The sequence below is a fragment of the Canis lupus genome, chromosome 29, assembly GCF_048164855.1.
Source record: "Canis lupus baileyi chromosome 29, mCanLup2.hap1, whole genome shotgun sequence".
Lineage (NCBI taxonomy): Eukaryota > Metazoa > Chordata > Mammalia > Carnivora > Canidae > Canis > Canis lupus.
In genome coordinates, this window is record NC_132866.1 from 26,329,960 (window position 1) to 26,346,236 (window position 16,277).

The following is a 16,277-nucleotide window of genomic DNA, read 5'->3' on the forward strand; positions in this document are numbered from 1 at the left end:
TTTTTGAGAGCTCCCAGTGACTCCAAAGTTGAAGACCTCAGTCTTGGAAGCAGCTGCTTTTCCTTGCTCAGAGGGAGCACCTGCTTTTCCAGCACCCAGAAGGTTCCCTGGGGGTTTCTAATTGTCTCTGCCACCATAATAGGCTCTTGGTTAACTGAGGCCTCCAGTTTCAGAGAAAATCAGAACAGGGATGCCTGGGTGGTTCAGCAGTTGAGTGTCTGCCTTCAGCTCAGGGCGTGACCCCAAGGTGCCAGGATCAAGTCCCACATTGGGCTTCCTGCATGGAGCCTACTTCTCCCTCTGCCTCTGTCTCGGCCTCTGTGTGTCTGGTAGTGGTGTATAGGAAATGCACCGGGACATGAGCACAGGCCTTAAGCCACTTTGCTTCCAGATGCCCATGCAGCTACTGGTCCACACACTCTCCCTGCTACCTCTGTGAATCTGATGAGGATGTCTCCCCCAACCCCCACCAACTCATCTGTGGAAAAATGTTCTCCGAGTACTTTTCCTATTAAGTGAGGAATTCTGTTCCTCAGACCCACCAACCCACCACTCCCACACAAAGCACAGACCTCAGGAATGGGAATAGAAATGACCGACTTTAATCAGTCTGTGATGAAATGAACCTCTTTTAGAGGTCAGGTAAGGGTGAGGAAGCCCTGCCACAGGTGGGGCATGCTACTTCAGGCACAGCTGAAGCAGAGAGGTCAGAGAAACTGCTGGAAAGGTGGAAGGAGAGGGCAGTGGGACTCACAGCTTCCCCTGAATGGGTGAAAGCGGCTTCTGAGCCCACACAGAGCACCAGCCCCAGTCAGGTAGTGGGTTAGGCCTCTGTGCCCCATAGCAACCCCATGTGACCACAGGACAGCCCCATCCCCTCTTGGTCCTCTTCTTCCTCCTGCCCCACAGGGGGAAGCAGGTCCCTGAGCACACAGCCAGGCCCTTGCTGAAGCTGGGCCAGACAGCCAAGCAGGAATGGAGACTTCAGTGATGCCCCTGGCTCAGCCCCAGGAGCTCCCCACACTCTGCATCTGTCCCAGGAAGGCAGAGTAGCAGGATGTTGTGCCCCAGGAAGGCAGAGTAACAGGATGAGGGGTTGGCAAGAGTGGCTCCTGCCCAGGGCTGATAGCATCCTCAGCAGGGTGACCTTGCTGTGCCCGCCCCTCACACCATCTTAACATCCAGGGCCTGGGCCCGTGATAGGTTCTGGCGCTGGGCTTTGACCATGTGCAGGCGTCTCCCATGCAGTGTGAACTGGGACCAGGTGAACAGCTGCAGCAGAGCACAGGTGATGGGCACCAGCACCAGCAGGTAGAAGCAGCCCTGGCGGAGTGTCGGGGCCTGTGCTGGGGGTGGGGCCGGGGGCTCTGGCCAGGGCTGGGCACTCCCCACAGGGTTCAGTGGGGGCTGCTGGAAGAGATCATGACCTAGGATGAGAGAGCATGCAGAAAGAACAGGGTAAGCCCTGGTCTCTTCTGAAGTCCACAGCACCACATCCAATGACACACATGCACGTCTAAACCACAACTCAATTCCTACCCCAACCTTGCTTCTCCCCTGTTCTTCCCTTCTTGGTGACTGGTACCACCATCCACCCCAGAACCTCAGTCTTCCTGGTTTCTTCGGCTAACATCACCACTCAACGGCCAGTCCTTCCCCCAATTCCAAAACACATCCCACACTTTCTTCCAATCCCCTGGTACCACCTGTTCCAAGCTTCCCTGGCCTCTGCCATAGCCTCGCCACGACCCATTCTCCATACAGGTCAATGTGAACTTTAAAAAACAGAGCAGACCATGCCACTGCTCTGCTTAAAATCTTTGCAATAGGGCACCAGGGTAGCTCACTGGTTGAGTATCTGCCTTTGGCTCAGGTCGTGATCCGGGGGTCCTGGGATTAAGTTCCGCATCAGGCTTCCCTCTCTGTGTCTGTGTCTGCCTGTGTCTCTGTGTCTCTCCCTCTGTGTATCTTTCATGAATAAATTAAAAATTTATTCAATATAAAGTTTTGCAATAGTTTTTCTTCACATCAAGAATAAAAGCCAAGCCCTGCCTGACAGAGCCCTCTGCTTTCCCAGCCTCATCTCCTAACCACTCCTGAGACCTCAGGCCTTTGTACCTGCCCCACCTTCTGCCTGGGATTCATGGATATCTTTGTAGACCAGATTCCTGCCATCGGTCCACATCCTAGGGGTCACCTCCTCAGAGAGGCCTTCCTGGATCACACGAAGTAGCTCCTCAGTCACACTGCAAATTTTACCATCTCTTTCCCCACCACCTGCTATTTTCTTGTTTGGCTGTTTATCACCAACCCACCCATCCCTCTGGAATAGGGAATGTGGAATATAATAAGTTCCATGAAGCCAAAAACCATTGTTCCCTCCCTAAAGGGACCTGGAGCAGCTCCTAGTCGAGAAAGTATTCTATACACATTTGTTGAATGAATGAATGAATGAATGAATGAATGAATGAATGAACAAATGAAGGAACTATCGAAAGACTGGAAGAACTGGGAGACTCAGTCCCTAAACCCACATGGGAAGAGGCAGAGGAAGGGTGGCCCAGGGACAGCCTTGGTTGGTGGGTTTCCATTCTGTCTCTGTTATGGACCCAGCTTGTCAGCTCGTGTGCCAGGTAAGCTTTGACCCCTGGAACCTCAAGAGCCCTGTGCCAACCCCCCAGGCCCTCACCTGTGTAGAAGCACAGCAGCCAGGTGCCCAGCAGCGGGGCAAAGGTCTGGCCTGGCTTGGTCACCAGGGCTACCATGCCAAAGAGAAGAGCTGAGGCTGCCTGCTTGCGGTGGTTCAGCACCAGGTCCTCATCCACCAGATCAGTGACCACCAGAGTCAACAGCTTACAGGTGCCCTCAGTGAAGACACGGTTGCTGCCAGCGAAGAGAAAAGGGGACAAGAATGAAGGGGTGAACAGAGGTGCGGGGGTGGGGGGCAGGGGCAGTGCCTACCTGGCAATGAAGAGGCAGAGGAGGCCAGGGCGGTCAGGCCCGGCCAATAGCATGAGCAGGCTCAGGCCCAGCTTGAGCAGGAACAGCCCCCGCACCACAGTGTAGACACCCCAGCGCTGGCACAGGGGCAAGAAGTAGAGGTTGTTGAGGTGGGGAGCGACGTAGGAGATGCCTGGATGGGGGGTGGGGGCTTGTCAGAGGGCACCGCCACAGCAGCTTCCACATTATCCACATCCTGACAATCGGAATCAGAGCTGGCATCGACAACACCTGATGTGCCAGGTCTGTGCTATGAGCTTCACATCCTTTTACTGAATCCTCACCACCCTTTAGGGTAAGTACTATTATTATCCCGACTTTACAGATGGTAAATGGAGGCCCAAAGAGATTAAACAAAACACGCCCAAGGCTACACAGAGAACAGCAGTCAAGCCACACACCCAAGCCCCGCAGCCCTGCTGTGAACCGGCCACTGTGCTGCCTCACCTCTGGGGGGCACCATCGTCCAGATCACCAGGAGAGCAGTGCTGCACTATTCACAGCACAACAGGCTCCGGGCCCTTCCCCACAAAAACAGCTGGAGGCTGGGGCGCAACCCCACAGTTGGCAGTGGCTTAGGCCCTCTGCAGCCACCACCAGGCTCCTTTGGGGAGGGAGCTGCGGTAGCAGCTGGGGTGCAAGCTTCTGTCCTTGCCGCCAGCCTGGGGCACCCACTCACCCAAAAGGAAGGAGCCTGTGGAGAGGGAGATGTGGTCTGACAACAGATGCTCCAGGAAGAGGGGGAAGAAGTTGCTGTTGAAGTGGCAGTGAAAGACCTGCAACCCAAAGGGGGCAGTAAGGTGGCTGCTGGGCTGGGGGGTGGGGGTGGGGATTGGGAAGGCCGGAAGCCAACAAGGGAGTGGCTGGCGGTAGACTTTAACCCCGTGTCCCTCCTTACAGAAGGTGCCAAAATAAAACCCAACACCAAATTCCTATTGCTTATCTAATTTTGCTAATAGGTAGAAGGAATGATAAAATTGTCAACTGAATGATTGAGTTTTTTTCTCTTTAATTGAAAACACTTTAGTAAAACATGCTTGATGATATCAATACCATCCCATGTATAGCTGAATTTGGCTAGCTTATTTATATACATGTCTTAGGCACGGCATTCAGTGTTTCAAAAAGATTGTCACAGAGTTCCCACAGGGCACCTCATTTTCACACCCTCATTTTGCAGGTGAAGACAGACAGTCCTGCCTAAGATCACACAGGGAGTTAGGAGTTCTGACGGTACTGGAATCTGGTTCTCCTAACTACCCGACCTGTGTTCCCACTAGCCAATCACCCAGAAGCCCTCACACGAGGCCCACAACTGCTTTCCCAGCTTTTAAGGAGCCCGTTCCCTAGAGTGAGGCACATCCTAGCTGTTGAGCTGGGGAGGTGCTCCAATACCTGTACCAGGTCCATGCCCACGAACCACAGGAAGTTCCGGTGGCGTGCCAGCTGCCGGAGGTACTGGCCCAAAGTGATGCTGCCTGCGTCCTGGCAGCCCGTGAGCAGCTCCTCTCCACACAGGCTACAGGGCAGAGGGGGGTCACCAATGGCCAAGGGCTGGGCCAGAGCCATCCGCCACCCAGGGCAGCCACCCATCAAACAGGGGACTCAGTGTTGAAATCCCACTCAGAAGAGTGCTGGTGGGAACCCAGAGGGCTGGGCCAGGGCCACTCACCCGCCATCCACAGCCAAGGCTGGGCACCCTGGCTCCCTGCCAGCTGCCTCAACCTGCCGCCTAAGCAGCCATGTGGCCCCCACAAAGCCCAGCCCAGAGCCGGTGGCCAGTGCCACACAGAAGGCGCGGAAGGAAGAGAAATCTTCCTTGTTCCAGAAGGCATAGGAGGCAAAGACAGAGAGGGAGCCAGCCGCACTGAAGAGGGAGCAGTAGAAGTTGAGGTGGGTACGGTCGTGGGCAGAGAGGGCCAGGTCAGCCAGCAAGGCATGATGGTGCAGGTCGACGAGCGTCAGGAAGCCATCATAGAGGCACAGGCACAGCAAGAACTGCAGGCCAGCCGGGGCCCAGGGCACCCAGAATGCCAGGAACGACAGTGCCAACAGCGGCCCATGCCAGCCCAGGGCCCGCACCCGTGCCAGCACCACAGCCCTCGAGGAGAGCCTGGCACCCGACCTGCCGAGGAGAGGAGAAAAGGTGGGAGCTGCTTTTACCAACTTGGCAAGCCACAGCTCCCCCTGCCCAGGCCTCCAAGGAAGGACAGAGGCCCAGAGCACAGGACTCACGTCAGAGTGATCCCACTGAGCCCCACGTCCTCAGCCTCTGATTTAGGAAGCACAACCCACTGGAGGGTATGCTCTGTCTGCTCCCTTGCCAGTCTGCCAAGGCTGATGACCAAAGGGTGGTGGGATATCTACTTCTCAGGGTTGGGGGCAGTGCTGGGCCTAAGCAGGGATGGGGTCAAGGAATCTGCCAGAAGCAACAGAGAGCGTTTGCTGTACTGCTTCCTGTTCTGAGGACCTGACAAGCCAAGCTGGGGTAAACCTTGCCCCAGGTGAGCAAGGCAAGTTAGTCAAAGTCATTTCTCCCACCTGCCTGACCTTGGGAAGGGAAAGAGCCTGGTCAAAAAGTGGAAATGGTCTCCCTTTCTTTCCCCACCCCAAATAGAGGCACCCCTGAGCCATCCCCAGGACACAAACCGGGGCTGGGAGCTGAGGAACTGACGGTCACTCAGCCAGCCGAAGAGGGGGTCGTTGAGGCTGTTCCAGAGGAGAAACACCGTCTGTGGGCAGAGGGGAGAGGGGCGGGTAGGCTCCAGGTGGCTGCATCTCTCAGAGTTTTCCCTACCCAGCCTGCTCACCACCCCTCAAAGATGAGCCCAGCTTTCCTGCCTGCAAACCTTTGCAAAGAGGCCGTCCCTCTGCTAAAACCTACTCTACCGAGATGCCTGGGTGGCTCAGCAGTTGAGCCTCTGCCTTCAGCTCAAGGTGTGATCCCGGGTCCGGGGATCAAGTCCCACATTGGGCTCCCTTGCAGGGAACCTGCTTCTCCCCCTGCCTACGTCACTGCCTCTCTCTGTGCGTCTCTCATGAAAAAATAAATAAAATATTTAAAACAAAACAAAGACACTCTCCCAGCCACTACCCCCATCAAACTCCCACCCATCTGGGGCAAATTTATCCAGCTGATGAATTAATATATATGAATATATGATACCACATATGTGAATATCTAGAACAGTGCCAGGCTCATAGGAGAGTGGCCAAGAGAAGGAGGACTCATGGACACCTCCAGCTCCAGCTTTTCTTGCTGAATCATGGAGGGCAACCTGGCCTGCCCCATGCTCCAGACTGGGTGGCACCCAGCCCTGCAATCTGCCCAACTCCCATCCACTGCTGGCCTACCTCTCCAACCCAGAAGGCAGCTTTGTTGATCTTGTACACTGAGACAAAGGTGTCCACATAGTAAAGCAGGAACACATTGTGCAGAATAGAGATGAAGAGGGCCAGGGAGCCATAGACCACAGCTGTAGGAAGGCCCAGCATCCAGGCCTGGAGCCTGCCCAGCCCCATGGCTGCCAGCTCAGTGTCAGCCCCAGGAACACTGAGGAGTGCTCACTTCCAAGAGCAGTCTGGCCATCCTTGTCCCTGGGGAAGAAGGAGCCAGTTAGCTGCAAGGCTCAGAGCCAGCTCTACTGGCTCTACTGTAACCCCAGATCTCTGAATCATTTAAAAACTCATATCCAGGGGCACCTGGGTGGCTCAGTCAGTTAAGCATCTGCCTTTGTCTAGGATCATAATCTCAGGGTCCTAGAATTGAGACCCACATCAAGCACCCTGCTCAATGGAAGTCTGCTTCTCCTTTCCCTCTCCCCCTCCACCCCCCCCCCCCGCCCATGCTCTCTCTCTAAAATGAGTAAATAAATCTTTAAAACAAAACCAAAAAGCCCCTCATTTCCACTGGGAGGAAGTTTGTACGCAAAATAAAGCTGGAGAACATCGATGACATATAGTTGAAACAGTGCTGGGCTAGATACACCACTATCGAGAGTAACCCAAGACAACTGATAAAGGCGTGGGAAAAGAAGTCAGGCATCCCATGAGTGCTAAACCAGGTCATGTGCTAGGGCAGTGTGCTCAGCATCTTCTTTCATCCACACCGTCTTATCACAAGAACCTTAACAATCTGGATGTGTCAACTGTGGGCCTGGGCACACAATGCCCCCTATAACATCAGGCAAGCTACTTAACACACACCTCAGTTTCCTCTTCTGTAAAAGGGAAAAAGAGGGATGATCATGCCTACTCTGCAGAGGAATGTCAAGATCAAGTGAGGTAACTCTTGGAAAGTGCTCAATAAATAGATGGTGGTGGTGTCATGATTATCTTTATAAAATGCCTACAGGGATCCCTGGGTGGCGCAGCGGTTTGGCGCCTGCCTTTGGCCCAGGGCGCGATCCTGGAGACCCAGGATCGAATCCCACGTTGGGCTCCCGGTGCATGGAGCCTGCTTCTCCCTCTGCCTGTGTCTCTGCCTCTCTCTCTCTCTCTCTCTCTCTGTGACTATCATAAATAAATAAATAAAAAGAAAAGAAAAAAATAAAAAAATAAAATAAAATGCCTACAAAATTTATAGCACCATTATAGTGTTAAAAAGAGAGCAATCCCAAGCTCAGAGATGTTGAGTCATTTGCCCAATGTCATACTGCAAAAAAGCAGGGGATCTGACCCCACCCGTCTGGTTCTGAAGCCTTTCCTGCTACTTGACTTTCTAAATCAGGTTCCTATGCACTGTTGGGTGGAACAGAGAAAATTGCTGTGATGTCAGGTTCCATAGGTATATAAGTGAGAGTCCACAACCAGTCATGCACTTTGATTCTGGAAATTCCACCTCAAGGAGCCAGCCTCAAAGGAATACTATAGCGATGTTCACAGTAGCAGCAGTAATAAAGAGCAAAAAATTGGACACGGCCCAAGAATGCACCAAATGGACAGGCTCAGCAAGGCCGACACTCCAGAAAAGCACGTGGACCACGTTGATATGCAGAAGAGAAATCTAAGAACATGTTACATGAGAAGAAAGAACAAAGCATGGGGTGGGTGCCTGGCTTCCAACCCGGCTGACTTGTATGCAGAGGCTGGATGGGCAGGTTGACCACAAGAGGGGAGGAAATAAAAGTCAGATTTTTATTAGAACGGGCCTTCTCAAACTGGAACATGCTTTCCAGTCACACAGGCAACTTCATCAGAATGCAGATTTTGACTCAGGAGATCTGGGGAGGAATCAGATTCTGTAGGTAGTAGGCTGCAGGGCGGTGACCAGTTTCGGTGGCAGGGGGCAGGCAGTGAGGCTTGACTTGACTTAGGCCTGACTCCTTTTTTAGATTCAAAGCTGCCATTCTCTTTTCAGAAAAGTAACCCTTTGTGTGCTTGGCTGATCCCCAGAGGGAAGCTATGAGGATTTCCCTCTCTCAAAATCCCTGCTGTGAGTTAAATCCTGTCCCCCGCGCCCTATAACCCCCTCACTCACACACACACACACACACACACACAAAGGCATGTTCGAGCTCTAACCCCAAGTGTGACCTTATCTGGAAACAGGATCTGTGTGGATGTAACCAAGTTAAGACGAGATCACAGTGAATTCAGGTGACCCCTTACAGGGAGAGGGAAATTTAGAGAAAGACACACACACAAGAAAGAAAGACAGCTTGGGACACCTGGGCTCAGCAGTTGAGCGTCTACCTTAGGCTCAGGGTGTGATCCTAGAGTCCTGGGATTGAGTCCCGCCTAGGATTCTCTGCCTGTGTCTCTGCCTCTGTGTGTCTCTCATGAATAAATAAATAAAAATAAGAAAGAAAGAAAAGAAAGAAAGAAAGAAAGAAAGAAAGAAAGAAAGAAAGAAAGAAAGAAAGAAAGAAAGAAAGAAGAAGAAAGAAAGAAAGAAAGAAAGAAAGAAAGAAAGAAAGAAAGAAAGAAAGAAAGGAAGGAGGGAGGGAAAAGAAAAGAAAAGAAAAGAAAAGAAAAGAAAAGAAAAGAAAAGAAAGAAAGAAAAAGAAAAAAGACAGATAGCTGTGTGTGGACAAAGGCAGAAAGTTTAAGGATGCAGCTAAAAGCCAAGGACTGACTGCCAAGGACCACAGGCAACCACCAGAAGCTAGAAGGAAGCAAGAAATGAGTCTTCCCTAGAGCCTCTGGAGGGAACATGACCAATCAGCGTTTTTTCAGACCGTGAGAGAATAAATTTTGGTTGTTTTCAGCCACCCAGTTTGTGGTCATCTGTTCCAGTAGCCCCAGGAGCCTTACACATACCCCCAGGGGCTGTTCCTCTTTGAGTCCTCGTGACTCAAGCCTACCCATGGTGTGGTCTACGTGTTGGAGCATGCATGCATGCACGCACGCACACACACAGAGCTGAAACTTTAGCCTCCCATCATGGTCAGGCCCTGGAGAGCCAACTTCAACCCTAACCCAACAGTAGTGACCCCCCAGGACCTGTCCTTCCCCCATGACCCCCTATGGCTCCCACTCTGTGCCCAGGGGCCTCTGTCCAGCCTGACCTCCCCTGGGTCTTCAAGTCACTCTCTCCTCTGGCCAGGCTTTTGTTCTCGGCAGCATTCCTCCCAGAAGTGGCCTCCCACCTCCCCATCTTTCAGGAGCCGGCACCGTGACCAGATTTTCTCCAGCCCCTCACTGATGCCTCCTGCCACTGTACCACACTCTCCTGCCTGCCCCCATAACACCCCAACTGTGGAGTTTCCCAGGGCAGGGCCTGCATCTTTGCCCTTCATCCTTGGAGAGAGTGGGCCGGATGAAACTATTCTCTGGTAGAAAAATAGGCCCTGAGGGGGGAATAGTGAGGGAATCCCAGTGGGGTCTCTCAGGCTCATTGAGAAATGAGGGCAATTCACTCAAGAGATCCAACTGGTGCCCGCCTATGCCCAGTGTTGGGGAATGAAGAAGTTGAAGCAGCCAGAACAACCTGGAAGCAGCTGGTAAGTCTGTGAGAATCTTTCCCGGGCTCCAGTGATCCTACCTTGCCCCAAAGCAGGAGGATGGACAGATAGCCTCCCCCTGGAGCCCTTCAGCCCCCAAATGAACATTTGGTGGGAAATGCTTTTCCCCCCACAGCTTTATTGAGGTACAAGTGACACATAATGATCTGCACATATTAAAAGTGTACAGCCTGATTAGCTTTAACATATACATACACCTGTGAAACTGTCATCACAGTTGAGATCATGAACATATCCATCATCCTAAAAGTTTCCCTGCCACTTTCTAAGAACATAGAAGGAAAACACAATTGAGGGTCTCCTAAGTCCTGACTCTACCAGTTACTACGTGTGTGACCTGGAGCAATTTGCTTAACTTCTCTATGCCTGTCTCTTGATCTGCAATATGCCATCAACCTTCTGAAGACTATTGTTAGCAGTCAAGGAAAAAATACTCTAAAGCACTTAAGTGCAGTGGACACTCAAACTTCAGCGATTATTGCTATTGAGCCTCTCAGACCTCCTGAAGCCACCACACAAGGACGAGGTGAGTATTAATCTAAAGGTGTTTTGGGGTTGTAAAGCACAATGTCTACTTCCATTGTTTATCCTTAACCCAGCTCACTTTCTCGGATTCCCCAAGGGCTTTCAGAATCACCACCACCCCACCATCACCATCACCACCATCACCACCACCACCACCAGCACCCAGCCACACACACACCCCTGCTACCATCTCACTTCCAAAGCCTTTGTCCAAAGGGAGTAAAGCCTCCCAGCCCCCTACCCAGATATCTAGTGACCTACCCTGGTTGCTGGAGTTGAACCCTGCAGGCAAGCCCCTGCCCTTGCCACCAGCTGGCTCCCTGCACTAGTGCTGGAGTAATGGTAGAAAACCTCAGAGGGAAAAAAAAAAAAAAAAAAAAAGAAAGAAAAGAAAACCTCAGAGGATTGTGACATGAGAAAGGCGTGACTTTTGCCATCAGGAGAGGCTGAGTTTAAATCCTAACTGTGTTTCCTACTAAAAACGCAACCTCGAGTGACTTACCCTGAGCCTTGGTGTCCCCACGTGTAGAACGGGAATAATAATGCCTATCCTTCAAAGGAATGTAGGAACGACGAAACGAATGTCCAGAAGCCCCCAGCATTGTTACATGGAAGATGTTCAGAAACTGGCTTTTTCTTGGGCTCACTCATAAAAGATTGGAGTAGGAGCAAGGGAATATCCTGGTAATCTGGCTCCTTCCCATGGTAAGAGAATTTGAGAGAAAAGATAGGATATGTCAGGAGAGGAGAGTCCACAAATAGCAGGAACACATGCACAGTTCAAGAGTGCCAGATACAAGCCCCAGCCACAGGCCAGAGTTGGAGTCAGGGGAACCTGTCCAGGTAAGCCTCTGCCCAGGAGAGAGCTGGGGGAGGAGTATGCAGGGCCACTGCAGCCAGTTTCTCTTCCAGATTCCACTCCTCCCTCAGGAAACACCTTCCCCTTCTAATCCTCCCCACCCTCAATACTTCCCAGCAGAGAACAACAGCCCTGCCTCTCCAGGGGAGGAACAGCTTGGAACCCACACCAACCTCATTGCATAAGCCGGGTGAAATATCCTGTAACTCAGCCAACGCCACCCCCAGCTTGGCACCTGGCAAGAGCATCTGTTGGAGGTCCCCAGAGCCCACTCCACCCTCGTGCTGGGATGGTCCCATTTATGTGGCTTTGAGCCAGCATTTCTCTCTCCCTGGGCCTTGGTCTCATCTATAAAGTGGGGATGATGCCAATTTTAGTATATGTGCTGCCGAAGCGAGCACTGGGGATGATGCCAACCTCTTGAATTGCTGCAGGGCTGGAACACAAAAGGAATATAAAGCACCAAGCACAGTGCCTGGCACATAGGAGATCTTCAACAAACAGTAGCTACTGTTATTCTTTTTCATGTCTCTGAAGTGTGGTTTCATGATCTTTAAAAGGTTTCATTCACTCAGTGTCCCCTTCTGTCCAATCCATAACTTAAGTAGTCTCTCCAGCACCCAACACTGATGCCTCTTGCTGCCTGGTATATCCTGCCATCCCTCAAATTCTCTTTTAAATGCCACCTCCACACCTTTGTTCATGCTGTTCCTTCCACTTAAAATACCCTAGATGTAACTACATATCATTTCTCAGGCATCTGGGTATGTCTGGCTTTCACATCTCTCATTAAGAATCCTTACAACTCTTGTTACTATTTCCACCTCATTTTATAAACGAAGAAACCAATGCTCTGCTCTGGAGGTTAAATAAATAAAAAGTTATTAGGTACTGGAGCAAAGATTCAAAACCAGCGTCTTTGACTAAAAAAAATCCCAGCATTTCTCATGTCACTATGCTCAACCCCACCACCATCTAATCAAATCCTGCTGACTCAAGGCCTAGTTCAGTGGTCAAGCCTTCCCAAGTAAACCTAGTCAGGTATTCTTTCCCCTTCCTCCTTTATCAGGACCCAGATGCCTCCCATACCCTCCACCAGCACCCAAGCTCCTTAAGAGCAGAGCCAGGTCAGACCCCAGTTTTCTACTCCCTGCTTCCACCAGGCTCCTTCACACAGTAGGTGCTCAGTGAATGCCTGCTGAGTCAATTTGCCCCTAAAAGGCCAATTTGGGCATCCACAGAACTAGGGAAGAGCAGCAGCCCTAAATCCCGTCGCCACCCCCAAATCCCACTATGCACCTCCGTTCAGCTTGGCTGTGGGAGTCAGAAAGAGGCAACCAGGAGAACCTTGATGTGCCCTGAATAACACATGTATTGCAAGGCAACAGGTGCACAAAGGGGAAGAGTGATAACAAAAAGCAACATTAAAAAAAAAAAAAAGCAACATTTATTAAGCTTGTACCATGTGCAAGGAAAGCGAATACAAGAGAGCTATGGAAAGAGAACTCAGGGCAAGGAGGTAGAAAGACAGCAGATCAGGGGGCTCCGTAAATCACACACAAGAGTCTATCCTGAGGACAGTGGGATGGGGGGGAGGGCACTGCGGGTTGGTGAGGTGACAGAGTCACATCAGTTTGGAAGGAATCCCCCCACATGAAAACTCACTCCTTTCGACCCATCAGGCTTCTGGAAGATAAAGAACTAGAATGGATGGAAACAGTAGCATCTCCCTGATTTGTGAACCAACCTATAGTGGTAGGGGGCTGGTGGGTTTGGTGGAGGAAACCAAGAAAGCGGGATGGGGCTCCTAGAATGAGGGGCATCAGAAGGGTGGGTGCCGATTCCCTCCAAAAGGATTAGTGACTGTGTGAAGCAGTTTAATGCAGAGGGAAAAGGCTGCTAATAAGCATAATTTGGAGTTGGGAACCCTGAGTCAATCTGAACTTTATCACTACTAACTAGCTATCTGAGTTTGTTCCTATATCTGTGAAGCAGGAGAAAACAATTCCAGTCTCTACCTGTCCTCAGGAGCATCCAATGAAATGAAGAGGTGTAACACCCTGCACGAATTATTAGGTGTGTCCTCTTCTCAACAAGCAGAGGACCTCTGAATTGTCTGCTGCCTTTCCTATTTCACACCTGCTTTGTCTCCCTGCCCATTGCAGGGTCCAGCCCTGGCAGGAGGCCTCCCCTGGCTTGGGGGCAGTGGGACACCCTCCACTCCAAATAGTAATAGGCTTATCCTCCTCCCCCAGGAAGGTGAAATGAACTTTCACCTTCCTGGGGGAGGGACCTTCCCCCTCTCCCTCCCCCACAGGTCACTACTACAGCAGCACTGGAGGATCAGCGACCTCACCTTAGCACCACTCGCCCCTCCCAAGCCACTGAGGAGTCTGGGGGCTAAACCACGAGCTCTTTACTCAATAGCTGGCGCTGAAACCTGTGGCTCTTCGGCCAGTCTGCACATTAAAATCACCTGAGGGGCTGCTCCGTATCGAGGCCCAGGCCTCACTCCTGACCAATTTACTCGGAATTGTCAAGGATGGGTCCCGACGTCGTGTTCTTTTAAAGCTCCCCAAGCGGTTCTACTGTGCCACCAGGGTTAAGGGCCATTATATTAATGAAATGGATCCCGGCCTGATGCATCCCGCGACCCCAAGCCCCCAAGGAGCCCTTCGGCCAAGGATTCCACCCTCACCCCTTGAGCCCAAACTGCTCCCACCCTGACCCAAGGACTCTCCCATCCCACAACCTGATCATCTCTGGGACACCCCCCCCCCCCAGCCCCCCGCGCAGACAGCCTCCAGGACTCGCAGAGCAGACAGCGTTCCTGTCCCCCGCGGGTCCGTCCTTTGTGTAGGATTGGCCCCCAGTCCGGCCCGCTCCTGCCCCCGCGCCCGGGCCGCCGGCCAGCCCCTCACCGCAATCGTGGCAGGAGAGAAGCCTAATCCTGCGGCCGCCTGGAACCAGGTGCGAGGCAGTGCGCCTGCGCGCGTCCCGCCAGCGGCTTCCCCGGCCGCTCCCTCCTCCCCCAGCCGGCGATTGGCTCCGCGCGGCTCCCGGGACCGCGCCCCGGCAGGTGCCCGCGCCCGAGGCTGCCGCCGCCATGTTTGTCACGGGCTCATGCCCTTAAGGACGGAAAAGAAAACGTGGACACTGGCAAGAAGAGAGCAGTGGCCTGGACTCCTGACGGTTCACCCCCTCTCTTTCACCTCTATAGTTGCTTAAAGACAATTTCAGTTCAAATCAATAAGGGTTTTCTGAGCGCTCCCCTCCCTCTCCCCGTCCTTCCTTAGTGTTAATTCCCGGGATGAACAGAGCACAGCACCTTCTTAAGAGTCTTGTGGTCTGACTAGATGCACAACTAGGCAGATGAGGAGATGACAGTGGCACAACGTGAGACTCCCTGAGGCGGAATGGTGAGTCCCTGCAGAGTGGACATCCCCAGCTTAAGGTGTGGGCACCAGCGCTCAGGCACCAGGCCTCCAGAGGGCAACCCCAACCTCCTCGAATTAAAAAAAATAATAATAAAATCTAAGGAGTATTGAGCTCTCACTATGTGCCCCGGAACGTGTTAAGCACTCTGCATGCATTGTCTTGTTGAGTCTTCACATCATCCTGGGAGGTAGGTGCCATTTTACAGATGAGCCAATAGGCTCAGAGAGATTCAGAGACTTTCCTACAAGCAAGAGGCCCAGACCAGCTGGATCCAGCTCTCTTGACTCTCAGAACAGCAGTCTTTCCTTTTCCTACCCCTGCCCAGGCCCTCAAAGTCAAGTTTTCTTTTGCTCAGTTCAGTCTGGTGAGGATGTCCCATGTCTTTTCCTAATAGGCCTGTAAACCTGGTTAGGTTTCCAGGCAATCAAAGAGCAGACACTTCAGACCTACTGTTTTCCTGCCCTGGGATATGAGGCAGTGAGCGTGGGTGGGTTTTAGGTTTTAGGGGAACCTGGGGCCCAATCCCCTAACTTCACTTCTTTGTTAAAGGACTCTCCTTTTGTGAACCTCTGTTTTATGCCTTAGAGGGATTTTGTAGGTGTTAACTGAAAAATGAGAGTGTAAGAGTATTGCAAGTTTTTGGCTATTATGCTTTTGTTGATGGTTGTCAACAGGAAAATCATCCTCTTCCTCCTGCCTGACTACCTGGAAAAGGGCCCACTCACAGCAAATGGTCCAACACTAGAGCCCCGGTATGCAGGGGTTAGGGGTTAGAGTCTGTCCAGCCAGTTCCTGTGGAGCCCCAGCAATCCCGTGATCTTTGCTCCCAGCATCCACCTCTCACCAATCTCATTTCTCTCCTCCACAATCCTGCCTCTTCAGACCCTCTTCTTACCTCCTATGTACCCCCTAAGCCACATATATCATCTCTCTTCTAAACTTCAAGCAATTTCTGGAAATCACCCCCCATCCCAACCCCTTGCTCCCATCTATGTTTTCCTGGCTGAGAATACAGGGCTGGAAAACCAGCATTCAGCATGGTGTCTGGCACACTAGGGCCTCCATAAATTGACTAAAGGAGTTTCCCTGCCTTTCTATCTCTGACCAGCATGTGCCTTTGTTGCAAAGCAACCCTAACTCTACTTTGGCCTCCAGTCCTGTGAGAGATCAGGGGGACGGAAAGGGCTGTCAAAGGGCCAGAACTGAATGTGACCCACTGGAAAAACTTTAGCCTCTATGTTACACTTTATGTCCCATGGTTACACTGACGCTCCTCATCCTTCTGATTTTTTTCTTTTTTAAAAGATTTTATTTATTTATTTGACAGGGAGATAGTACAAGAAAACAAAAACACTGGGAGCGGCAGAGGGAGAGGGAGAAGCAGGCTCCACACTGAGCAGGGAGTCTAACCGGGGCTCAATCCCAGGACTCCAGGATCATGACCTGAGCCAAAGGCAGACTCTCAACCAACTAAGCCACCCAGCATCCCC

At 51.9% G+C, this 16,277-nt stretch overlaps 1 protein-coding gene across 5 annotated transcripts; it reads right to left on the reverse strand.

Moving 5' to 3' along the window:
• Positions 1 to 580: 580 nt before the first annotated feature.
• MFSD13A (major facilitator superfamily domain containing 13A) lies at positions 581 to 14,382 on the reverse strand. Of its 5 annotated transcripts, none has more exons than XM_072805522.1 (10): positions 14,271 to 14,376; positions 10,993 to 11,186; positions 6,355 to 6,597; positions 5,650 to 5,732; positions 4,673 to 5,125; positions 4,396 to 4,519; positions 3,680 to 3,776; positions 2,962 to 3,133; positions 2,690 to 2,883; positions 581 to 1,427 (listed from the first exon to the last, which is right to left on the reverse strand). In XM_072805522.1, exons 3-10 carry the CDS (start codon positions 6,520 to 6,522, stop codon positions 1,165 to 1,167), a joined length of 1,554 nt encoding a protein of 517 aa, XP_072661623.1. In that variant the 5' UTR covers positions 6,523 to 6,597; positions 10,993 to 11,186; positions 14,271 to 14,376; the 3' UTR covers positions 581 to 1,164. The 5 variants fall into 5 exon arrangements, with proteins under 5 accessions (XP_072661623.1, XP_072661622.1, XP_072661624.1 ...); XM_072805521.1 differs by lacking the exon at positions 10,993 to 11,186 and adding an exon at positions 13,826 to 13,934 and having other exon boundaries at positions 14,271 to 14,350; XM_072805523.1 differs by lacking the exon at positions 10,993 to 11,186 and adding an exon at positions 13,826 to 13,937 and having other exon boundaries at positions 14,271 to 14,302.
• Between the last annotated feature and the right edge of the window lie 1,895 nt (positions 14,383 to 16,277).

Excerpts from the sequence above, each read along its gene's own strand:
- MFSD13A (XM_072805519.1), bottom strand. The coding sequence starts at position 6,522 with ATGGGGCTGGGCAGGCTCCAGGCCTGGATGCTGGGCCTTCCTACAGCT. Across the intron at positions 5,733-6,354 it reads CTGCCTTCTGGGTTGGAGAG|ACGGTGTTTCTCCTCTGGAA; the intron begins GTAGGCCAGCAG and ends CTCTGCCCACAG. Across the intron at positions 1,428-2,689 it reads GCTGCTGTGCTTCTACACAG|GTCATGATCTCTTCCAGCAG; the intron begins GTGAGGGCCTGG and ends CTCTCATCCTAG.